This window comes from Zychaea mexicana (genome assembly GCF_025766255.1).
Source record: "Zychaea mexicana strain RSA 1403 chromosome Unknown BDB00scaffold_23, whole genome shotgun sequence".
Classification (NCBI taxonomy): domain Eukaryota; kingdom Fungi; phylum Mucoromycota; class Mucoromycetes; order Mucorales; family Lichtheimiaceae; genus Zychaea; species Zychaea mexicana.
Genome location: NW_026516686.1, coordinates 69,519 through 94,456, shown reverse-complemented (window position 1 = coordinate 94,456; position 24,938 = coordinate 69,519). Strand labels below are relative to the sequence as shown.

The 24,938-nt window shown below is 41.0% G+C and overlaps 9 protein-coding genes and 1 non-coding gene across 10 annotated transcripts; 3 read left to right on the top strand and 7 right to left on the bottom strand.

Annotated features, from left to right (window-relative positions):
• Positions 1–1,008: 1,008 nt before the first annotated feature.
• On the bottom strand, positions 1,009–2,140 carry BDB00DRAFT_267320 (uncharacterized protein). The gene is made up of 4 exons (XM_053116723.1): positions 1,931–2,140; positions 1,579–1,765; positions 1,357–1,496; positions 1,009–1,287 (listed from the first exon to the last, which is right to left on the bottom strand). Exons 2-4 carry the CDS (start codon positions 1,751–1,753, stop codon positions 1,117–1,119), a joined length of 486 nt encoding a protein of 161 aa, XP_052981300.1. The 5' UTR covers positions 1,754–1,765; positions 1,931–2,140; the 3' UTR covers positions 1,009–1,116.
• Positions 1,952–2,580, top strand: BDB00DRAFT_815557 (uncharacterized protein). Its single transcript, XM_053122917.1, has one exon. It carries the CDS (start codon positions 2,094–2,096, stop codon positions 2,322–2,324), a length of 231 nt encoding a protein of 76 aa, XP_052981299.1. The 5' UTR covers positions 1,952–2,093; the 3' UTR covers positions 2,325–2,580.
• BDB00DRAFT_267319 (uncharacterized protein) lies at positions 2,141–3,150 on the bottom strand. The gene is made up of 2 exons (XM_053116722.1): positions 2,410–3,150; positions 2,141–2,258 (listed from the first exon to the last, which is right to left on the bottom strand). The coding sequence occupies exon 1, from the start codon at positions 3,027–3,029 to the stop codon at positions 2,514–2,516; it is 516 nt and encodes a 171-aa protein (XP_052981298.1). The 5' UTR covers positions 3,030–3,150; the 3' UTR covers positions 2,141–2,258; positions 2,410–2,513.
• BDB00DRAFT_266989 (uncharacterized protein) lies at positions 3,151–4,061 on the bottom strand. The gene has a single exon (XM_053116719.1). It carries the CDS (start codon positions 3,926–3,928, stop codon positions 3,272–3,274), a length of 657 nt encoding a protein of 218 aa, XP_052981297.1. The 5' UTR covers positions 3,929–4,061; the 3' UTR covers positions 3,151–3,271.
• Positions 4,062–4,306: 245 nt separating this feature from the next.
• BDB00DRAFT_870746 (uncharacterized protein) lies at positions 4,307–4,855 on the bottom strand (the record flags this gene model as incomplete). Its single annotated transcript, XM_053126748.1, has 1 exon — positions 4,307–4,855. One exon carries the CDS (start codon positions 4,853–4,855, stop codon positions 4,307–4,309), a length of 549 nt encoding a protein of 182 aa, XP_052981296.1.
• An 807-nt stretch (positions 4,856–5,662) lies between these two features.
• On the bottom strand, positions 5,663–7,595 carry BDB00DRAFT_815554 (uncharacterized protein). Its single transcript, XM_053122916.1, has 3 exons — positions 6,900–7,595; positions 6,196–6,752; positions 5,663–6,086 (listed from the first exon to the last, which is right to left on the bottom strand). Exons 1-3 carry the CDS (start codon positions 7,534–7,536, stop codon positions 5,787–5,789), a joined length of 1,494 nt encoding a protein of 497 aa, XP_052981295.1. The 5' UTR covers positions 7,537–7,595; the 3' UTR covers positions 5,663–5,786.
• Positions 7,596–10,112: 2,517 nt separating this feature from the next.
• Positions 10,113–10,439, bottom strand: BDB00DRAFT_760860 (uncharacterized protein; the record flags this gene model as incomplete). Its single annotated transcript, XM_053119237.1, has 1 exon — positions 10,113–10,439. A coding segment is annotated over one exon (327 nt), but the record flags the coding sequence as incomplete, so codon positions are not given.
• A 4,432-nt stretch (positions 10,440–14,871) lies between these two features.
• Positions 14,872–16,909, top strand: BDB00DRAFT_815551 (isoprenoid synthase domain-containing protein). Its single transcript, XM_053122915.1, has 3 exons — positions 14,872–16,154; positions 16,335–16,508; positions 16,607–16,909. The coding sequence occupies exons 1-3, from the start codon at positions 14,952–14,954 to the stop codon at positions 16,766–16,768; spliced, it is 1,539 nt and encodes a 512-aa protein (XP_052981293.1). The 5' UTR covers positions 14,872–14,951; the 3' UTR covers positions 16,769–16,909.
• A 358-nt stretch (positions 16,910–17,267) lies between these two features.
• Positions 17,268–19,416, top strand: BDB00DRAFT_266876 (ornithine decarboxylase). Its single transcript, XM_053116717.1, has 5 exons — positions 17,268–17,749; positions 17,839–18,223; positions 18,382–18,607; positions 18,693–18,798; positions 18,881–19,416. The coding sequence occupies exons 1-5, from the start codon at positions 17,494–17,496 to the stop codon at positions 19,219–19,221; spliced, it is 1,314 nt and encodes a 437-aa protein (XP_052981292.1). The 5' UTR covers positions 17,268–17,493; the 3' UTR covers positions 19,222–19,416.
• Positions 19,417–21,297: 1,881 nt separating this feature from the next.
• Positions 21,298–21,371, bottom strand: BDB00DRAFT_t39. The gene has a single exon. It is a non-coding gene; the product is annotated as a tRNA-Val (tRNA).
• Positions 21,372–24,938: the final 3,567 nt, after the last annotated feature.

The window sequence follows — 24,938 nt, the reverse complement described above, 5'->3', positions numbered from 1 at the left end:
TGGTTGGCTATTGTGGTAGCAGGGAAGGGCGGAAAAGAAAAGGGACCTGGTGAGTCCACTCTACCCGTCATATTTATAGACCTGCCTTTAAGAATTCCTTTTGTTCGTCTCCTACCTCTTCTCTCTTGCCAAATCTACTCGATTAAAAATAACTCTTCCCTTCCGAACGTGTTACCCAATCGAATTGCGTCATGACCTTGAAATGGTAAAGGTGTATCCGAGTTGGCTTTGTACAACCCTGCATGATCTCTTTTTTCATGCTATTGTTTCCAAGCACCCAGTCTAGAAAGGACATGACCTTTTGTTGGGGATCATAGCATCTCGATGGCCCTTAACATATCAGCAACGAAAACACAGAAGCATGTCATTTAAAATTCGCATTCATGTTTTTGTTATCAGTAAAATCATCACCATGCCAATACCGCGGATCTCGTTCCGTATGGTGCATAATAAGCATGGAATGCAGTAATACAACAACATCAAGCTTGCGATAAACAAGTAAATTGTGCGTGCGCGATGAAGAAAGAGCCTGTCTAACAAAAAGAGGATCTGACCTTGTCCACATGGCTAACAGGAACGGGAAAGCCAAGATAGACTCGTAAAAAGAATCTAGCTTGTTTTTTTTCAAGCGACGAACCAGGAAGCTTCTACAATACTCGATGTTACCAAGAGATAGATGCTTCTCGTTATTAGAGTAGTTGGATGTTGCGAAAAGCTACAGTATTAGTCCAGAACGATCATGTAGAAGTTTGTCTCTTCCAAAAATAGGCACTTGTTTTTTATAAATAATGCTGCGCGCGGGTTCTTTGACAGAAAAAGATCAGCGAGCCATTTCAGGCACCACCACAACATCCACTCAAACAAGTCATCCAGAGTCCCATGATCAATAATATATCCCATATCATTATTTAGCTAACAGCCATCTTTCAAATACATACTAAGCCTCATTCATCATCGCCAGTAAGTGTACAAGCATACATATTCAAGAGGTTTATATTTCATCAGAATAAGCCTTTCTTTATCGTCATCTTCCGATGCGGAAGAATAATTTTATACATATGGATTCTTAAATATATGTATCTGTATAAAACGTACAATATAAGCGGTAAAGATATCCTAACAGCTCAAACGATCTATGAAATCTGCTGCGAGTTCAATTTTACATCCATCATCAAAGTGTTCATCGTCCCCTTGCTCATCTTTGTCACCGTGTTCACTGCTTTGGTTTTGTTCATCCGGAATCACCACAAGAGTATCCTCATCCACAGATAAAGGATCTTTCACAATCTATATTTTTTTAATAAATTAGATCAATTACCCTAGTAATAAATTCACATTTGCTCTCTTCAGTTGTACCTCGCAGCTACCCAAAGGACCCTTTTGGATTATTTCAAGGTCTCCAGACGTGAACCCAAACTTTCGACTAAAGTAGATACGCTGTTCTTTCATTGACTTGATCGCGTCTCGGTCATTCACCGCGTATCTAGCCTTGTAGCCTAAAAAAGTTATGTAATGGAATGCAATAATGAATGATAGATGCATTAAAGAACCTATTTCTTCCAGTGATGAATGACTTACTTATGAATGCTTGCGGCTTGGTAAATTCTTCCGCGGCTTTCAAATCAATAACGTCCTTTCCAGAGAACTGCATACAATAAGAGCTAGCAGTGCGCTTCTCTTCATTTGGTACCACAAAAACCGTACAATCGGCCTTGTCTAGCGTAGCCCTGCCTGTTTGTTCAAAGAATCTCATGATCTTTTTACTCTAGATAAAAATAAAAAAACAAATGACGAGTGCAAAAATTGAGTGCTTTGACTGGGGCCACAGTTCTCAGGTGGAGACAACGTGTACTCCATCTACCAAAAGCTTCCTTCCACAGACACACACATACATTCCACTGCCCTTATAACTGTCACGATTATCACTTACCAAAGTGGGATCTATGGTGTTACTGAAACATATCCTATAATCACTGCCACTGTATATACAAATATCAGGATCATTTACCAAGCATGCGAAATCAGTGGATGGATCAACATAATCAGCAATAGCTCCTGAACTGACCTTTGTGGTTTTGACGAGCGGTTGCGCGATGATCGACGGAGCGGTTGACCAACTGCTGGTTTCGCTTGTGCTCTCTTTGCTCTTAGCTTTCTATGTGGCTGCTGTCCTTCATCATCGACTTGGCTTTGACGTTGTTCTTGTGGTGCTTGAGGTATCATTGCTGGCTGTTGCTGCTCTTCCTGTACATTGTGCTCTGGTGGTTCTGGGGATAGCTGACATTCTTCATCGTCATTATCCTGCGAGCAAAACTACAGCATAATATTTTAAAGTCAAACTCGAATATTACATCCAACAATCACTTTTTATCACAGAATAACTGTTCTTCTGTCCTCTTACAATGAAACTGTTGTTATCCCCCTCTTCGTCAGAGCCCTATACAATAATATAATACTTATTCAGTGACTTCTTTTCTTTTAAACACGTTCAATAACACGTCGAGCCATATTTTCTAGTTTCGTTCTGCTTCCCCCCTATGGATCTTCTGAGAACTTACAAGTGCATCGCCTTCTCCTGTATCGTCTTCTGCATCACTTTCACCATTTACCGAGCTTGGATAGTAGAGGTTCTCGCCCTCTTGTGGGGAATTGGGTCGGCGAGGGAAGCCGCCGGGTGGAGCAATCCAGTTTCTGCTTGTTTCTGAAGACCTTGCGTGCTCTTCCGCCTGAGGGCGAGGCGCATGGTCTTGTGAAGACAAGGCGAAATCCCAAGAAGATTGCGAGCCTGGTACAAGGCCACGGTGGTATCGACGGCTTGGTGATTCGTCAGCAAAATATCTCAAGGGAGATTGTGATAAATTTTCGCGCTCTCTCGAGGCCTGTTGTAACTCTTGATTTCTCCGCGACTCCGGTGAAATGCTGTTTGTTGATGAACCTGAGGACTCGGTGGGCTCGGTGGGTGTGTCTGAGTGTTGTGTTATTCTATTTTTTGTTTGATTTGTGGTGGACGTGTTTAAGTGTTGGGCCATTCTTGTTTTTATTTGATCTTCGGTGGAAGGTCGTGCTATGTCGAACAGAACGTCGCCATCCCCAGAAGGGTCTGCTTTCAGCTTTCTGGCAGTAAAGCTAAGTGTTGAAGGGTATACGGGTCCGTTTGATGGTAGTTCCTCTAATTCTAAGGTTTTTTCTAATATAACAACACAACATCAGATTAATACATAGCGTCACGATTGTATAAAAGTTGGCAGAAGGGTTTTTTGGGCAGATGTTCCTAAACAATATTTTCTTTAGCCAACTTACTTCCATCAATCATTTTGCTAGAAACGACATATCCCAATGTCAAAAGCTGGTTGAATGGGGTAGTGTAGCATTTGTCGTTGACGCCGGTGGAGTCCGATTTAAACTTTTTATTTGCAGGTGGTGCTACAGTGATGGGTGGTATTTGGTGGCTCTTACTGCGCTTTACAGGTTGGTTTGAATTCTCGTCCCCACCGTCGTTGTAAGAGAGAGATTTCCATATATGTTGTCGAAAGAGCTCGGGTTTATCCGCCCCTTCATATATTCTAGAGGCCACATTGACGGTCTGGCCTGACCAGAACTTCTTGTACGCGGGTATTGGTGATCTTGAATCCTGGGAACTTGATTCATCAGTGTTTTCTCGATCGGTGCCAATGGCATTACTACTCTCTTCGGAGAAAGTGTTTCGCGATGAATCTCTGTTGTTGGTGTTGGTGTTATTGTCGCTGTCATTTTCGCTGAACGCTACTTGCTGCGGCGCTGCTGCTGCTTCTCCATGGTTACCCTCAGTTGCGTCATTAAGAACTGATGATCCCGACGTGATGTCCGTTGGGCCTGAGGAGGGGATGGTGGAAGACAAACTGTTCGGATCGTAAGGCAATGTGCTTGCTTGACTTGCTGGGTCCGACATTCTGTCACGGGAAAAAATCAGTGACGGATTGAAAATGTCAATATCTAAGAAGAAGAGCAGTAACGGGGTGAAGCGAAGAAAATCATAAACGCGCTGGTTATTTCCTTTTTGGGCGTTCAGCGGAATGTACACTGCGTAAACACTGATATCTATTTTTCCAATATGCTTATAACAACAATTACAAAAATGCTAATCCGTCATGTTTACGCGAAACATTTTAATGTTTTTCACAATATTTTATATATATTACTGACTTGAGAGTGTTTGGAATCTCCTTACTGTAGCACAGCATGGGAAACGAGAGGGAAAAGCTATTTACATCTGTGTGTAGAAGGGATACTGGAGGTAATAAAAAAAGAGTGAGGTACTTTGTACTATTTAGTGCAAGTTGGTGTTTGGATCGAATCCCCTGGCACGGGCCTCGCCTTGAGCGACCTGGGTGGGATCACCCTTAATCTGACCGCCCATCTTCTCAAAAGTGCCCTTCACCTTATCGCCAAACGAAGGATTACCCGAGGCATTGTCAGAGGAACTATACTGGTGTCCTTGAGCAGACGAACCATAGGATTGGGTGCCAGAAGTGTTCTGCTGCGAACCATAGCCTTGCTGGCGACCAGATTGTTGTTGCGGTTGCGAATATCCAGTAGTAGAAGGCTGATTCGACGATCCATAACCGGCAGACTGGGTAGTCTCATAAGCGCCCGAATTACCAGAACCGCGTGTGTTGTAACCCGGTTGGCGGCCGGCTTGACCATAGGTAGATTGGTCTTGACGGGACGATTGAGTGCTTGGCTCGTTAGTGGACCCGGTGTATCCAGTGGCGTTGGAAGCTTGCTCATTGGTGTATGGGTCCACTTGGGCACCAGAGTACTTCCAGTCGGCGTTGTTAGCGTTCGAAGTGCTATTGGAGTTTTGGTTGTAAGACATCTTTCAAAAAATAAGACTGTTTGACTTGATGAATATTTACAAATTTGCTCGATCGACCGCCTTTTTATATCCTTTTTAATCGGTGTTATCTGTCTATGATGCTAAGTTCTTTTGCCTTGTGCGGGAAAATTACTTCATCCTTTTCATATCGATTACAAGGGTTATACTATTAGTAGCTTAGGACTTATTGGATGAAATTTTTTAATACGTGGGTCAATATGACGTTAATTCCTGGTAATGATGGATTTTCTCATCACAGCTCCGACCATCTATTCATGCCGCTAAGATGATTTGCCTTCTTTCACCTTCCGTATTATTATACCAAATTCAGAGTACTCCTCTTTGGATTAAACGTAACGTCATTATTATTTAAGGAACGCTTGTTGAGGCCTTACATATTGAATATCATGCCAATGCGAAACGTCAACGTCATTTCCTCCTTGGCATCTAGAGTCATTCCCGCGGTAGAGAAGCACGAGCTTCACGGGAGCTAATGTTCAATGGATTGGTTTCTCTTTCTTACGCTCGAGATTGACAGGTTGCTAATTTTGTCACCGTACATACAACTTACTCGGCACGAAGGCTTGTTACTCGATTTAGCCTAATACCACAGTGACAAAATTTTTCATAAACTCTTGGAGGTCATCATTATTATGTTCATTATCACGCGAAACAACAGTGATGGTAATTAGTGGATACTCAAAGGGATTCGTTATCAAGTTGGATCACCATGACACACTTACTACTAACTACTGGCTCCACCATTACTTCCTAGTATCCAATCATTTGTATCCATCGTCATGATGATGATAATGATGATGCTAGTCTAGTAATTATATTCATTAAAGTAAAAGCGCAGGTAATATATTCACATGAAGGATGAACCAACTGGCCGCTTGGCAGAATGGTAAACGGAAAGGGTAGTATTTCTCTATCGACCTTTTCCCTTCGATCTTTTTGATTGCTGTGGGCTAGATCGCTGTGTGGCAGCGCGCGTGATGCGACGTGTGGTTGACGCTGACTTTGATGGTTTTTGTTGCTCTCCAGTTGTTGGAGTTCTCGTCCGCCTACTAGCAGCAGCGGTCGTTGTTTTCTTCTTCCCCTTCTTTGACCCACCGCCCTTCGAATTCTCTCCTTCATCAATCTCTTGCTGTTCTGCTGCTTGTACATCATTTTTCTCTGCTGTCGTCGTTTCAGTCGGTATACGAATCGGTGAATTAGTGTCAGCAGTCTATCAACCAGAGAAGAAAAATAAATGTCAAAAGGGACATTCGGAAACTTTACACTTTTATCCTTGCCAACTCGCAAATCTCACTGCTTTCTTTATCTTACGGCTCTACCTGTTGTTCCTCTGCCTCTCGATTCGATCCTGAAATATCTTCCCTGCTGCCCTCTAACTGTTGTTCCTCGTCCTCTCCTTCTGTTTTATCACGATTACTTTGACGGAGCCAATTCGCTTCAAAAAAAGCGTCGTTCTCAGGGTCTGAAGTTGGGTATTCTTCATTGTTATTACTAGAGCTGGGTCGTCGAAACGGCGCCAGATCCGGCATAAGAGCAATACATGCATCCACTTGGCTTTGGGATATATGTATTGGTGTGGGCGATCCAGGAGCAGCGGCTAAATGAGAGCCGCCACGATCGTGGTTTTTTCCAGATATTGAGTTAGAGCTACCTGATGCTACATTGCTGTCCATACTGCTGCTGGATGACGTTGCAAGCATTCTCTTTCTGAGGGTCTCCTCGGCAATTGGTGGTGGCATAAGAATCCTCGCGTCTGTTGTTTCGATATTTATATCACTCGGTCGTTCGCGATCAGAAGTAGCAGCAGGTGTAAGCCTTCTCAGTGTTGACCTCAAATTTCCCGCAAACGTCACTGGGCGGGTGGGCGGCTTTTGCACTTTTGTTTATATACACGCATAAAGAAGAGATTGGTTGGTCTTTTCAGTTAGCGAGGTGTTTACTTGAAAGTAATCAACGAATATAATGTGTACACACAATCTGGTAGTGGTTCAGTCTTTGCTTCCTGCATTCTATGATGCTTTACCTATCACACGTCCCTCCTCGTCTTTTTTTTCCACTATCTGAGCTTTTAACTCGGGATCGTCCGTAATATCACTCGTTGTCCTCGGCAGAGAATACTTTGTTCGTTTCGCAGGTGAAGAAGAATAAGAAGCTTCTGGTGCAGAGCTGCTAATCATCATGTTACGTTTTTGCCGAAGAACTTTCGTCGGTGGCGGTGCAACCGAGTCTTGTGATTCATGGTAGCGTTCATCAAGAACTTCATTGTGTTGTCTTTCGACAGAGCTCGCTTGACTTCCTTGGTACGATTCTGTAATCAAGGTAACTGTGTTGCTGGTTTCATTACTGTTGGTGATCAATTGTTCATTACTGTTAGATATGCTGCCAGGGCTGTCATTTCTGCCAGCATTATCGTCGCCTTCGTTGTTGTTGTTGTTGTTGTTGCTATTGCTACTACTATTGATGTGGTCATTAGCGTTAGCAGTACTGTCTTGGCCTCTGTTGGCTATACTGCTTTCGCCGTCTCCCTCGTCGTCGCGTGCATCGAGCTCATCGGCTTCTTTGGAAGGAGATTTTTCGTATTCTTCATAGAGGGAAAATGATCCCAGACTGTTAATGTCGTAAGGGACAGTTGATGCTTCATTTGGATCCACGTCTGACATTCGTAAAGTTGCTGCGCGGATAATTATACAGAAAGCGAGAGAGAGAAAGGTGATATTTGAAATAAGCAGGAAATTGAGACGCGCGCGCGCTACACGCGCGGTGATTTATGCAGCTAATCTTCAGTATCTGGCCAACACGGGTATCACGCGTTTGGGCGATCGTAGCTAGTAGGCCTATTGTTCCAGAAAAAAATACTTGCACGTAATAACAACTAGCTACTCCGTCGATAGATAGATAGCAAAAATGGAATTGTTGTGTTGCTCGATATATTTTTGGTGGGAGACTTTATGATGCATTTCTATCGTGAATAGCCATAATATAAGCTTACTTTCTGTGAATAATTACTATTCTTCGAATGTAGTACTTCCACATTACGAGCCATAATTGTCATTATAAATACAGATTTTAGGATAAAATGGTCAAGCCGTCACTTTGCAGTTCGTTAGATTGAGGCGAGGGATCGATGTTCTTTATGCAAACAGTGAGTTAAAAATAACACGCATAAAAATGCTATATGATGACAGTCTGCTGTTGTTGCAACTAATTTAATAGTTGCAGTTATACATCACTACTAGTTATATAAATACTAGCTCAATAAATCCCTCTTTTGCTACATTTATACCAGGAATGTTTTGAACACCTGCAGGTACAGGAGGTGATTCCTCCTTGTTCGATGTTTCAACAAGAGAGGACATCGGCTAACGAAGAATGGACCGGGAATTGAGGACTGTAGCTTAATATTCTGCGCAGCAGTACCTTATAATCGAAAAAAGGGCGAGCTAATAAGAGGTCGGGCACAGTGCGCACTACAGTATACGCACATGGAGTATGCGAGTATACAGAACTTGATATAATGCTGACATTATTTCCACACCCCCCTGATTCGAGGAGAGGAGGCTCACGCAATTGTGTTTATGCTTGACTTTAGGTATGAGGTGCAGACATTGGTCATTTGATATAAGCATACCGCTGCTTGGTAGCTCAAATATGCCAGTAAGTTGAGAATACTAGCCCCTAGGTGATAACAAGATATGATCAGCAAACCCAGCAAGAAGCAAGCTCGTCCAACGGACTGACCCTCACCAATAAGCTGTGTGCCCTTCGTTTATGGTGATCGCCATTCATGCGTCATTGTTTTTGTCCGCCTAATAAGCTGCCTTTCTCTCTTGGATTTAAACAAATTATAAAGTAGCAGAACTGCGGAATTAGTCATCATCCTGAAGCGTACGATATCTTCATGTGCGCCTTAAATTCACACAAGTAATAATCACTATATGTAAATCGTACATGTAGCTACCATTAAACATCCACATATCTGTGATATTCGCTAACCAGGGGTGTTACAGTTTAACGCAATGTATCGATTACTAGTACGGTAAAAAAAAAAGAAGAAATGTATTGATAACTTTGATTCAAAACTAAGGGTATGCGAGGGATGTGTGTCGATGAGAAGATGAACGGTATTTTGAGTGACTGAAGTAAAAGAGATTTTTGCATATGAATAACATAGAATAGAGAATGTACATAGTGAAAAGCAACGAAAATTGTATTGAGGGTATATAGAGAGTTATTGTGACTTTTGTTTCTTGTTTGAGGATGACGATTTAGGAGATTTTGATGTTGATGCTGAGCTTGTTGGACAGTCGATTGGGTAACATGGCGGGAAATCCTCTTTTGCTTGAATCCATGACTGCACTGTAGGCGTGTATTCGCTGTAAAGTTTCTCGGTTTCTTCTACAATCGCTTTACCAAGTGTGGCCAATTGGAGTAAGGACGACATGCGAGAGGCAAAGTCAAGTTCTGATGACGGAAAATTGAGCACTTTGGTGCGACGTATACAGGTGACATATCCTTTGGGTGCGTCGTCAAGTCCATCATCATGCAAAAAAAAACTGGCGATGCACTAAGCAGGATTGTTCATCAGGTAGCCAGTGGTACTTGGAAGAATTATCATTATTAATAGGTCATTGAAAGAATTACATTTAAAAGATTTATCTATAATAAGATACACATGTTGAAATTACAAAAGATTTTTATCGCATCTCAAAAACCTATTTCTCTAGAGAAAAAGAACCACAAAAGAGTTGTGTTGTAAGTTTACAACTTACAACTTTAGAGGGTAGAGCAAGTTACTACTGTAATTTAATGTCCTCTTCATTACTATTCTGGGGGGATCATTTAATCATTAGATATAACATTTGTATGTTTCATCTTTTTCAATCATTAATCTTTAAAAAGCTAATTATCAAAAATTAATAAATTATTCTAAATAATAAATATTTAGATAATTTTATTATTTTCTCTATAAATATATATCTATAGATAGATTAAGCTACTTTTATTATTTCTTTTATATATATTATTTATAAAAGACATATTAAATGTAAGAAACATCAATTTTATATAATTTTTATAATATAATTTTTGCAAAGTTAACTATATTAGAGAATTATTAATAGTTAAGGATTACTCCTCTTAATTAATACCATTTGGGACTTCTATGAGCTCAAAAGAGGAACCTATAAACACACTGTACAGACATTACTTCGACAAGCATTATAGTATACATCAAACATCAACATACAATCTCTTTTTCTGGTGTAAATGATATACCATTGATATAGTAACCCAGAATTCGAATGTTGTGAAGGAGCTTGGGTGCCGTATGATAAATAGATAAAAGCTGGTCCTTCATGACGATAGGCAATTTGAGACGACTGTCTCGCAATTCCTTTGTCAGGTCAAATTTTTGACCAATCTCCAAAGGTCTGTATTCAACTTCGCCACTTGCAAAGATCATGTCCATCTTTCTCGCTGTCTTAATGTTTTCCACATGTTCAATCGCTGATAACTTTCTTTTGAAGTTTTGGGCCTTGGAATTCGCTTTGCTGCCCAGTTCTTTTCTGTTTACATAAAGTTTTCTTTTAGTCACTATACTATTCTATCAGAAATTTTCAGTTACAAAAACAAAAAATATAAATTACCTATGTGCCTTGATGTTTGTGCCCCCAGAACACTTTTCCCTAGAATTCCCAATGGTTGTACATGACATCGGCCTCTCTGACATTCCTGATTCTGTTGTTATCACATGAATACATGCTTGTGGTAAGGGAGAGAGTGAGAGCCAACCAAGTCTTGTAATGTTTAGTACGAAAATCGTAGGGTCAGGTCTGAGGGTTGTTATGGATATTATTTTTATGAAGATATTGATGTTGTGAAGATACTGTTGTTTTGGAGATTGCTTTTATGAAAATACTGATGTTGTGAAGATATTGTTGTTATGGAGATTGCTGCTACGATCGTTGCTTGTTGACATAGGATTTTGAAAAGTAAAGAAAACAGTTGTGCTGCAGAAGTGCTAACGCGAAATTGATTTTATGTCACGGCTTATATCTGGACTCTGGACTCCAAATTACAACAGGAAAGATAAAAAGGAGTATCTCACCTATTTTGGTACACCTATAAATCGCCGTCTATGTTTGCAGGGACGCTGCCTATTTTCTAATTAGTAAAGAAAAGTATTGAATGGTACTATATAAGAACTGTGCTTGATAGTATTTGCTCGAATGTATGTGCAAACAATGTATTTGTTGTCGTACCTGTTTCGCACGCCCCGGTACAGCTAGCAGCACATGAACTTAAGGAATTCATGCTCTCGTACTAAGTTTTTTTCTCAATTAGCTTTTCTTTACTTCTTTTGCCAAATCATTTTTCATATGCTTGTTACACAAAGTATCTAGTGTCGTCACTTACTTCTCGCGTCCCCAAGGAGTCAGAAAGATCCACAGGAAAGTAAGAGGCTGCAGAGGAGAATATGTAATAGTATGATCATATAAATTACGTACAGACCTTCTCCGCCAGAATCCGGGAAATCGAACGAGGAACTATTGATTGATTGTATGCGGCAATACACGTTCAAGAATAGTTGCCCGTTTTATCAGCACTAAAAAAAAGTTGGTATAATGCATATATTGTTATTGATGAAGACCTCAACTAAAGGATCTGATTTTGTCGTAGCTGACTTACAGTGGTTTCGATTAGAAATCAGTGTCAACATGTACTGGTCAGATTGCTGAACGGATCTATCATTTATCTGGTTTTTCTTTTCATCGTCACAGATCCTAGTCGTGTATAAATAGCTGTAGAAAACAAGTGAAGGATAAATCATTCATTCTTATAGAATTAAAAAGCAATCTCAAATGCTTCTGGTCCCTTCCTGTTGTTGAACATCACAGATACTATAATAGCATTAAGATTTACGTGGTATGTGTTTAACAAGCGCCAGCATATCGAAAAAATACTTCATTTATCCTTTTGAGAGTAGCGAAGTATCTAGTGAGCTATATCCCACCCTGTAAAGTGCTTGTACTTCTCAGCTACTCACGTAAGTGAAGAAGCGAAAAGTAAATCGTTGTCAGTGCGATCGGTACGTTCACAACTAAGCGTACACACCTACTTCAGATCTAATGACAGTGATAGCAGCATCTGCTAACAGCGTAGTGACGTGTCGAATTAAACAAAAAGAAGAAAGGTAAAACTATGACATTCTTTATTTAATGGGAAGAAAGAGAGTGAAAAAGAACTACTGACCGAAGTTATCTGAGAGAACCTACTTATATAGTTCTGAGCAGTTTGTTGCATAAAATGCGACGAATGGTTCTTTGTGTGGCTCGCGTTGCGGACGAATTCAACATGTACTGCGTGAAGGTATCCAATTAGAGCATTGAAGTCCCACGTGCTACTAAAAGAGCTGAACAATTATGTAGAAGAAGGAAAGTGCAGAGTTGGCGACGTGGTTCAAGTGTGATGCGGACGCGATTCTGGCGGTATTCCGAGACTAAAATGGCATGACGCCGCCGTCAGTATTGCTGTCAAAGAAAAAGACTGCTTGAAAATTAAGCAGTAATCTGGTGAGTATACATTACAACTATAGCTGTCTAGACCAATATGATTAGCCAATGCTGTAGTATTTATATCCGCAAAGGCTGTATTGAATGAGATGATGTGTGAGCAGGAGGAAGTGGATGATGTTGCTGAGACCTGAACAAAACCTATTGGACTCTAAAAAGTCCAGAAGATGTGGCAGTGCGTTCTGGATTAAGCTTACGAGGTGTTTGGTGCTGGATGCGTCACAATCATTCAACACTATACATGCGTGCCGTAAAAGGGCTTTAAACATCGGCGACGGCACTCTCGAATACGAGGACTGGCTAGATAGGCATATATTATATAGATACTTTATCGATGATCACGCTCTAGCTGTTTACATATCTGTATCACCACACTCTGTATGAGCTATACCTACTTTTTATTTAGTAATATACCCCCATCTATTCTATCAATATCGTTTTTTTCTTTTAAATTTTCGACACTCTTATTGAGTCAGAAGATATCTGGTTAGTAGATACTCATCCACTGTATACAATATTCGCCATTGTCTAATAATGAACAGGTTCTTGTTGAACGCGATCTTTATCTGAAAACAATCTCAAACCTAGTATCCGCAATCATCTTTTCTTCGGCGTGATGCTTCATATGTCAATAGCCCATACACCATTTCATTAACCATTTACACATGAGTAACATGAGTTTTTGTAATGCTAATCATAATAATATACATATACTCGTGTGTTTATTTTTCAGCTGTGCCCCTCCTTCCCAATATACTAGCTACTATTCATATTGCTTTTCAGCATAAGTTACATATCCCGACTTGCTATATCAAAGTTAAGATTAAACGAGCATCAAGATGATGATGGCGCTGATGATGCCATTGCTATTGCTGTTGCTACGTTGGTCAGGATACTGTGGACGCTTAAGATGGTGGTGGTCGTCCGAAATTTATGTGCGTTGTTAAGGGCTAACAGATATCGATCTTGTTTATGGTATCGTTGCCTTCGAGAGCTTCTTCACTCGCAGTCAGTATGGGACTGCATAATGGTATGTATCCTTCTGGAAGCAAATAGAAATAGTGCCGGTATTATTGTTGCTGTTGCCGATGCTATTGTTTGATGTCGAATGTTGATTCCACTTTGCGATGCATCATATAAGTCACTGGACCAAAGCCGCTTCATATCCTGTGGAATAGCGGTTGTGTGTTGTAATTGTGGCCTTTATTATAGCATAGAGAGCAACGAAATATTCAGCAAGGCCTGCTTTTGTGTCGGTTGTCATAAAATAACATCCGATTACTACCCGGGTATAAGCTTTTACTGCAGGAAGGGATCCCAGTGTCCTCTGACAATGTACCTATTGGTAGATGCTGAGTGTATAACAAAAAAGCCATTTTCCTTCTTTCTAAGGTACTTCTTCCACGGGACAGACTCACATTTAAGCAGAGCTATCTCAATTTTTTTACGAGCACACCTCAACGGTGTGTGCTCAGTAACAAGCTGGTTTTAAGACAAGTCTTTCTTTTGTTCTGGATTGTATTATTCGGTGGAAAAAGAACATTTTCGACGGTGATTACAAGATGCTACCAGACCTCAGGTTCAAAAATGGTAAAGCAGTGAAAAAAAGTTTGCAGCTATTACCTTGTTGTTTTAGCTGGCGAGACCTCGCTCTCTCTCACTCTCTAAACTACTTGACAAAAAATCCGACAAACTGACCAGACCATGATGGTCATTAAGTGCAATGGTGGTTTTTGCTTTTTTTTGGCCGTTTCTGATATATCCAAGAGCTGGTGCATTATAGCACTACGTGGAACTGTAGTGGTGAGTACATCATCCGTAGCTATCCAGCCTTGCGATTATTATTAAACCATTGATTCGTAGCTTGAGCCGTACTAAAGAGACTAAACTTATATTTACTTTAAGACTAAGAACCGGGTAAATTGTAATGACTGCTTTATTACCGCTTTTATGATAATTGTCATAAAAACCTTACTCTGCAGCATACGGCATGAGGGCTCGTCACGGGTTACGTGAATGTTCTCTTCCCAATCCCTCACCACCCCCTGCGTTTGAAGCGAGGAAATCGCGCTCGCACGTGCCAATATCAAATCAATCAGTTTCAGATAATGTTTCTTTGGACAACTGTTGCTGCTGTTTTCAAATTGCAGTGTACGAATAAGATTTGTCAATAAGCGGATAAGTGATATGTAGCTAAGACATTTTGAGCTGCTAGGCTCGCTGCTGATAGTGAAGATTAAGATAAACGCTGGCTGTTGCTTGACAGCCCAGAGAGTGTGAGCATGACAAAACGAGAACGTGGAGTCGGAAGAAGCAACTTGACGCATATTGATATTTGCGTCTCAGCCACGAAAATCTCGAAAATGTTGTGTGGAAGGGGTGCAAGAGGGGATGGGGGCCAGCGGGAACAAAAATGGCCCGAGTCTTTCTTATTCGTATCAACAAAAAAAAATATAACTTATTCAACATAAGACGCCCCTCTCAATTCAAGACACACAAAGACAATGATACCGGCGATTACTCGAGCATCGACACGGCCCACCCGTACCACTGCGGCCAGGCTACGCATATCTTGTGCAGCCAGCTTTCGAACAACGTCGACGCGCACATACAGTAAAGCAGCAGCAGAAGCAACAGCAGCAACAAAACAAGTCGACGAGTCGCCATTAAGCAAGATCGCCGAAGGTATCAACAGCACACTGCGATCCACAGTCATGCCTCTCCGGTCAGCTACTGCTAACAACGATAGCTCCTCTTCGGTACCCTTCACTGGCGAAGCAGCCACTTGGAATCAAGCCGTACGCGAAGCCCAAAGTCTAGTCAAGGACGATGTCGAAAAACTTGAACCACAACCTATCATTGACCCGACCAAACTTGTTGGACGCGATCTATGGGATATCAAGGGCAACATTGCAAAACTTTTGGGTAGTGGACACCCTTCACTCAACACGGTCGCGAAGCACTATTTCAGTGCAGACGGCAAGCATATTCGTCCGCTGTTGGTACTTTTGATTGCACAAGCGACCAGCATAGCACCTAAAAAGACAAGCAACACAGCCCTTTCATCATCATCAGCACCATTATCATCAGCAAGCGATAATAATAACGATAACGACGAAAACTCAACAAAAATAATGCACAACTTTCGATCGATTGATACTCCCATCTCGAATGGCTTGCAAAACATCCTGGAAAAGGACGTATTCGACCAACAAACCCATTATACTCCATCGATCACACACCAAGGCTGCACAATCTTGCCTACACAGCGACGTTTGGCCGAGATTTCAGAAATGATCCACACCGCGTCGTTACTCCATGACGATGTGATTGATGCCTCTGCAACTCGCCGAAACCTGCCGTCAGCCAATGCCAGTTTTGGTAACAAGATGGCTGTCTTGGCGGGTGACTTCTTACTCGCCAGAGCATCCTTGGCTTTGGCCCGGTTACGCAACGCAGAATGCATTGAACTGATGGCAACGTGTCTCGCAAACCTTGTCGAGGGTGAATTCATGCAGCTCAAGAACACGCGAGATCAGGATGGCAAAGCCAAGACGACATTTGATTATTATATCGAAAAGACATACATGAAGACGGGTAGTTTGATTGCACAGAGTTGTAAATCGTCTGCAGTGCTGGCCGATTGTACACCTGAAGTGGCAGATATTGCTTTTAAATTCGGTCGGAATCTCGGCCTTGCATTCCAGGTGCGTTGGTTTGGTTTGGTCTTCTTGGATAGTAGCAGTAGTAGTGAGCTATTTAACAGTGGGTGATCATCGTTAGATCGATCGCTGTATTTACGATAATTATATGTGTGTGTGTGACTGTGTGAATGGATGTGTTGCATTTACTTACTTGTAGGGATTTTACTAATTGAGTTATATTAGCTGGTCGATGATATGCTCGATTTTACTGTTACTGCTGCAGATCTAGGCAAGCCGGCGGGAGCAGATCTCAAGCTGGGATTGGCGACTGCTCCTGTGCTCTTCGCATGGGAAGAATTCCCTGAACTAGAGCCTTTGATCAAGCGGAAATTTGCTAACGAAGGCGATGTGGAAAAGGTACTGCCTGCTCTAGGATCAATTGGGGAAAAGGAGAGGGGAAAGCAAAAGGATCTTTAATAATAACGAATTAACGGGGTTTTTTTGATGCTTGTTAGGCGAGATTATTAGTATACCAAAGCGACGGCTTAAAAAAGACACTGGCATTGGCCGAAGAACACTGCAATACGGCCATTGACGCCATCAAGAAGCTTCCTCCTTCAGATGCTCGGTCAGCTTTAATACAACTGACGGAAAAACTGCTTACTAGACGACATTAAAGAACGCATTAATAGACTATTTAATTTACTCTCTCTTACTTTACTTATTGAGGCATTTCGAGCCAATTCCCGTTTTTTTTTTTTGGTACACTGCGCAATGTAGTAAAAACGTAGTCACGTTTTGCGATGTTTACAATCCACATCTAAAAATAACTCCTCTCAAATTGAAACGACACTAACGATTCTCGTTTTTTCTTCTTTACTTTTCGCAATCACTGCATCTCTCTCGCACACATCTGCACTACGCTTTACCCTTTTTTTTAACTAAATAACCCTAACCCATCCACTTATCTTTATTAATTGCTGGAGTACTACATTTCTTTGAGTACATTCAGTTAATCTACCACCTTCGGCTTTACTCTTATTTTTCGCTTCTCGCGGGCTGTCCCTAGTCAGACCCGTTGTCGCCCATCACGACTTCAGAAACCAGACTTGTTTTCAGCTTATACAACCGGCGGGGCTTTCCTCCTTGGCTTGCCTGAGACTCTGCTGATTTAAAAAAGGAGAATCTCATTTATCGTTCTTAACTGTTTTCTTACTATCCTCTCTCTCCAACATCTACCCATCTCCACTACACGGGGCCCCTTTAATTTTCCTCTCTAACTATCATATTCTGCTATTCCTGAAGCCTTATACATCCTCACCTTTATTCTTCTTCCAAAAAGAACCTGCACACCTTTTTCTTTCACCTACAACACAAGCACATATATATACTACTGCCACCGATGCACACCGAGTTGGAAACCGCTGTTTTGCTTGACCAAGCACCCCAAACCAAGTTGTTCGACAAACAACCCATGCAAGACAAGCCCGTGTACACGCGCAGCGTCAAAGAAGTCATCAAGGACAAGCTCGACGCGATGTCTGTCCAGAAATGGGAACTCGATCAAGAAAATGCGTTTTTCGTAGGCGATCTGGGTGAAGTGTATCGCCAGCATTTGCGTTGGAAGGCGTTGCTGCCACGAATTGAGCCCTTTTTCGGTAAGACACAGAAAAAAAAAGCTTTCTCCCTTACGACTGCATTGGCGCTAAACTGTTTGTTCTTTCTCCTTCTCCTTAAAACGCAATAGCCGTCAAGTCCAACCCCGATCCGATGGTTGTCAAGCTTTTGGCGTCGTTGGGTATTGGCTTTGATTGCGCCAGCAAGTCCGAAATCCAACAGGTCTTGAACGTGGGCGTCGAACCTTCGCGCATCATCTACGCCAATCCTTGCAAGCAAGCCTCGTTCATCCGCTTTGCTGCGCAACACAACGTTGCTCGAATGACGTTCGATAATGCCGAGGAGCTGTACAAGATTAAGAAACTGTACCCTGACGCCGAATTGCTGCTGCGTATCCTGACTGATGATTCAAAGTCGCTTTGCCAGCTCGGGCTTAAGTTTGGTGCTCCTTTGGACTTGACTGAGGACTTGTTGCAGACTGCAAAGGACTTGAATCTCAATGTTGTTGGTGTCAGGTAAAGAACTTAATTTTTTTGTCGTGATTAATCCACTCATGCAATGCCAGTCATGTGGTTTTCTTCCTTCTTTCTGGGTGATATTGAATCATGCGATACATATACATATATATATATATATATATATATATATCTCACTCACGCATCCGTTTTTTTAGCTTCCATGTGGGCAGTGGCTGCTACGATGAGAATGCATTTGCGGATGCGGTGGTCCGTGCACGTCGTGTGTTTGATCAAGCCGAGAAAGTTGGTCTTCCGGCTTTCTCCATCCTCGATGTTGGTGGCGGATTCCCTTCGAACAATGTCAAGGAGGGTATAACGTTCGAAAAGGTCGCTGCTGTCTTGGGTCCTGCTGTGGATGCCTTGTTTCCGCCTGAAGTTCGTGTACGTGTTGTTGTCCAAATGTATACATTATCGCCCTGTTTTGCATACACCCGACCCTCTAAATTTAGGTTTTTGCTTCCCACAGGTCATCGCCGAGCCAGGTCGCTACTATGTAGCTTCAGCGTTTACTGTCTGCACTCATGTTATTGGTCGCCGTACCGTTGTTGCTGAAAATGAGACGCAGTATATGTGTAAGCAATTGCTTTATTTAATTTCTAGTTTGTACACCAAATTTGTGATACTTATATATGTGTGTAACACAATGTTGATTAGATTATGTCAATGATGGCATGTACGGCTCGTTCAACTGCATCTTATTTGACCATCAAGAGGTGTACCCACAGGTTTTGACGCGAGGTGGCAAATTGGCCCTTGATAATGAAGAGAAAAACAACGTGAAGGTGGAGGATGATAAAGGACCCACATTCACCAGCAGCATCTGGGGCCCTACATGTGACTCGATCGATTGTCTTGCCAAGGAGGCCAAGTTGCCCGTATTGGATGATGGTGACTGGATCTACTGGGAGAACATGGGCGCATATACCATTTGTGCCGCTTCCAAGTTCAATGGCTTCAAGCAATCCGAAGTCATTTACACAAATACTTTTGAATAAGAGCTTTATTTTCTCTAGTTTAGAATCTACTCATCAAAGGAATTACCAGTCCATCCCTTTAATTTCCCTTTTTTTTCACAAATTAAAGGATTACTATCACAAAGCTGAAGATTATTCTCTCAATTAAAAGTATTATAATAAGCCATTACATTAAAAGTGTGCTGCAATCATATTTATAGACGCATAAAGAACAGGTGTAGCACATGCTACAGCAGTATGACGTCGTCGTAATGTCGATCACGCTTAGAAATAATTTTTTTATCAAGTATCTTCCTTTTCGGTATCCATTACCTTGCAAAGTCTATTGGTTTGATATACTGGTGCCATTCCCACTTACCGTTGTATTTGCAGTGCTGCTTAAAAATTGACATCGTTACAGCACTACATGCATGTTTCGGTTTCCTGATAGCGGTGATATTATTATCTGTCATACATATACTGTAACGCTTGCTTCCAGACCGCTGCCGGGCCAGGGAATAGGATTATATACGACCACCGATAACGTGAACAGTGCCGATGGCATATTAAGACCAAACCGCAAGCCACCTCAGAGCTAGTATGACATCCGTATACCTCCCGTGGGTATAAGGAATACGATTAAACGCGTGGAGATGGGAGTTTTATCTACCACTTTAGATCCAACCCAATAATTTCGTAGGATGAATTCTGACACTTATGTCCATCAAGTTGTAAATTTCAACTCTCATGACCATCCAGTAAGTTTGACCCTCTATCAAATAAATCTTGGCTTTCTTACACTTTGAATGATGTGCAACTGTTTTTAAAAATAAGAAAGCACGTGTTACTGCTTTCATGGATTCTGAAATATGTTTATTAAACACTCTCACAGATAAAAAAGAAAGCTGTACTAATTGTAGAAGTATTGCCCTAATATAGATGAATGACGTACACAAGAAATGTTGTATTGCACACGTTTCCCTCCGTTCATATAACTTCTTTCGGGACCGCAATAAACATGATAGTGCTACTGTGCGTTGTATATCATGATCCCGAAGATGCACGCAATGCGATTAGTAACCTTAGCGACAAGTAATATATCCCTTGTGTAGCCTGTATATGCTTGGATACATCTCAGAAGATTTATATTCGCTGGATATGCTATGAGCAAGACGTTCCTTTCGCTTTGCGTCATCATTTTTATATAGCTTTGACTCGAAGCTATTCTATAATAACTGAGATCGGTCAATTGGCCGCTAGATGACAATGTTTCATAGAAGCGAAATTACAAGCGCTATTGTTCGAGCAACGAAACAGATCAACAGGTATTTGGATCATTAGCTCATAAGCTTCAAATAGCGAGAGCAGCAAACAAAGAAGTTGCAGGTGAAATAAGCCAAACTCATGGGAAACAATACAGAGATTACATGGCGTGTTTCTTTTTCTTTCCCCTCTCTTCAAAGGTAGCACGAAGAATAATTAATATTTTATTTGGGCTTACTATTGTATTTGCGGTTATTGGCTTGAGGAATGTCTGGTTAGCTCTCAATTCATGTTTCGTCAAATCGTTATTGTCATCCAAATAAAGTCTTGATACTTGAGCTCCACTCACGTACCGCTCTATCGAACACGTACACATCAAGTAGTTGTGATCTTACTTTCATCAACTAGTAGGGGACGGATAGTATGAATGATACCCTTTCTGCTTTACGACAAGTACAAAAGCAACACTATTGAAGTCATTATAAACTAGTTGCATCTTGTTATTTTACCCTTTCCGAGATATACATGCTTCAGCATAATGTGTAGTGTGACTATAGTCAGTACCGCTGCTACTACGTCTTTGTACTTATAGCTTCCCATATAAATCATCAACTTAGAAATGCGGTTGTTAACTACAACTGTTACCCGCATAGAATAAGCACCATCAAAAAACTTACAATGTTTTCTCTCCATAACTTCGTTTTTACGATAGTATCTCCTTCTTCTCTATAAAAATCGATAGAAAGTACTACATAATGTAATAAGAAAGTGATTAAAAAACGCATAAAAAAAGGCCAAAAATTATATTGTGCATAAACACAAAAATGATTTCAACCTGTTTCCAGGTTGTATTGATGATTTCTGGCGGACTCGAACCGCCGACCGTCTGTGTGTTAGACAGACGTGATAACCAACTACACCAAGAAATCATGTTGTTGAATTTACAATCTTGTAACTGTACATATAGCATTATATATAGACTACTACATACTACAATCATCGCTCATCAATACTTGTTCTTCTTGTTCTTTTTTGTAATGTAACTTTTATGATATAAGTACACAATTTTTAGCTAATAGAGAATATAAAAATATAAAAGCTTTGTATATTAACTATGAGATAAATTCAATTTAAATTATTAAATAATCAACTTAAATATTTTTAGGCATCACTAGGGATCCACACAGTTCGGTTCGGTTCGATTCTTAAAGGGAACTGAAGCGAACCGTCCAAAGCAAAAACCGAACCGACTAGAACCGATGAGAACCGTAGAACCGTAGAACCGAGCCCGTCATATATATAAAAAGGCAAAATCCGGTATCTTTGAATGAAAGCTGATGTATGTGTGTTCAAATATCGCGGTATACTTGAATATTGTAGTAAATAAAAATAGTTTATTATTGTACATTGAGCAGCGATTTCAAATTGAATAAGAGAAACAGAATGTAAACATTTTTTATACAATATCATTATATGGTTAAAAGATTAAAGCACAGTTTTTACAAAAAAAAGTGGAGCTTATAGTACTTAGAGCGATGTAGTAATATTAGTACAATACGTTATCGTAACATTGGAGGAATCAAACCACAACCAGCAGTACACACAGCTACTGTGTCTCTACGCGTGTATAGTGTCTCATAAAAGGCAAGGGTGAATGGGTAAGATAATTCTGTTATGGGCCCAGGATGCACAATCTCAGACAGAATGCACAAACTTGATAAAACTGATTGAGAAGCCATGCTGAATCTAGTAATGTAGTACGTCATGGAAAAAATGCATTGTAGGTAGCAAAGTCGAGGAACAAGTAATGATGTGCGTTATGGGTGGAGAAAGCAAGCTGCTGTCAGAAGAAGTGTTTTTTTTGTTCTTCTCTTCTTTATTATTTTTCCCTCCCTTCTGCTTTTGCAGGTTTTGTTGAGTTTCTAAATAAAGTATGGCTTGCAAGTACACTACTTCTTAGTCTTTTCGGGATAATACTGTTCGTAACTTCCATTATAGCCTACTTTATACTAATTACCAAAATTGCTAAATGCAATCTTCTGCCTCTCGGTTCTTCGGTTCTATGTATACAAAACCGGTTCGGTTCCGGTTCGGTTCTTGGTAGGAACCGAACCGTATTTTCTCAGTTTCAGTTCAGTTCGGTTCCGGTTCTACGGTTCTAATACGAATCCCTAGGCATCACTGCTTTTGAGTAACAGCAGCTACATTATGCAGCCAAAAATGCTTGTAATTTGTGATTAGCAATTAAATTGAGACATGAGTTGAGCAAGTTGTGAATGACTGCAAGAAGCGGTTTAAAGGAAAGTCCAGCTATACTTAGTAAACCTCTCATGAGCTTGTTTATTATCACGAATGTACCACACTCTGCAAGTTAATCTGCTGTTGGTAGTGTATTGTCAATAGCAGGCTGATTGTAAGTATGTATTATAGAAGTGGAACATTGGAAACTTAGGATGTTAATGACGCATTTTTGAATCTATTGTTAAAAGATTCGAAATTCGCCAGTTCGTCAGCATGCTTTTATGAATCACATAGGGCATATGTTATGATTTCTCTTGGTCCATGTTACTACTAGTATTTTATGTTAAGTTGTACCAGCTATTCATACTCTTTCTTGGGAAGACTTATTGCTTGAGCTCGTCCTCAAAGACCCACGGATTCCCTGCCAAGCTCACTGCTGCGTCAAGCCTATCCCTTTCTTTAATTCCATCCACTACTACTGCTGCTATCCCAGCTCTTAGATTACCGTTCATATCTATAGAAAAGAACAAACAACAAATTGTAACTCTCAGATGCTGTGGTCTTTGTGGCTGAGGGAAAGCAGTTGTGCAAACCAAGTCCAGGCCGGATGTGACATTTTATCTAGTGACGATGTAGTCTATGAGTTGACTGATATTCCCATGACTAAAAATGAGTGTACCGGCTACGTAATGCTTTGTTGTCTTGATCATCACTGCTTTAAAGCTTGTGCTGTGACAAGGCCGATAAGTCAAGAATTCCAGCTATGAGCAAGATAGAATCACCGTCCGTCGATCACGATTATAGGTAACAAGAATTGTTCTACCTTGTCACTAGAAGCTTTCATGGAAAGCACCCACGAGTATGGCAAACTACTTGGATGTGATAGATCGCAATCATTTCACCGAATACCTCCGTTCAACGTCGCCGATGGCCGCCTTATGCTTATCAAAAGCTGAGGAGCAGGAGCTTTCAAACAAGAGTATATCTTTGTGTAGGAAATTGACACATGATGAATCAACGTAGCAATTAAATAGTCAAACTAACCTTTCCAAGTATGTAGCTATGGACACTGAAAAGTCTAAGCTAGTCGCAGTTTAGGTAGAAGCTCTGGGAAAGAGCTTGCTCTTGTGCCGCGATTATGAGTATTTTCAATTCTTGTCTGGAAGCCGAGTGCTTCAGGGCCCCAAACCTCAATATCTTAGTGCTGAAGGAAAATGCAACATTCTGGTCATGAGCCTATAGATCGAGAAGTGCCTTACATGAGTAACATTGTTCTTTTTAGAGAAAAAAAGAGACTCTTGCTTAACAACGACGGTCTCTTTCTAGCCTATGTCCAAAGTCTTTATTATGATATTCGGTAAGTCGTTTTCCGCGAGCACAACCGGCATTTTGGTTTGCAGATGATAAAGTGTCCGTACATTATTGATATGAGCAACTCACAAATGAAAGGACGCCTAGTAAATTGGTATTAAAAAATTAGTGGATACGGCTTCAGTCCATCCATTCCAAGTGCATCATCCCTCCTATAACCAGCTTCAAACAACCGAATATAAACATCATGCGAGTAATGTCTTGTATAACACATATCATTTTCTCCGTATGCCACTACTGGTAGATCATACGGTAGTCGAACAGGCATCACTGCTGTTTTAGTAGTACTATTGTTATTATATCGTCGTCGTCAACAAGCGAATTGGGTATTGGTCTTGAAATTTTAACTGTGGCGGCCAGCATTTGGACCGTTGTAGTAGAGCTCTAGATACAGTAGTGTTTTATGCTGATTGTCCTTGCCGCTACTATTTTTCAAAGGAGTATCTCATAAACAGCAATGTTCATAAACTAGGACAAGTGAATACGCCAAGCTCATAGCTTACGATGAAGGGCCGTGTGTCGCACTTTTGAAACTCGCCCCATGCTGCTCGACTAAAATTAGCAGACGTCAATAGATGCCATGCGATGCTGTTGTATTCATAAGCCTCGGGGGTATGTCTCGATGTGTGGCATCACTTTCCGTCGCCTCAATCCACACTGATCCATATACAAAGGCGCGTATCAAACCAGCTTTTGCTTTGCTGATGTAGACATCTGCGGTGGTAGTAAATAATACAGTGAGAGGGAATGTTAGTGACAAACATCGATAGGCTTTCATGTTATGCGTACTATCTTCAAAATACAAAAGCCGGCAATTGATACGGATATCTGTACAGCTAAAAAGAGCAAACATATGTTGGTGAATCCTGAAAGCACTCTTACTG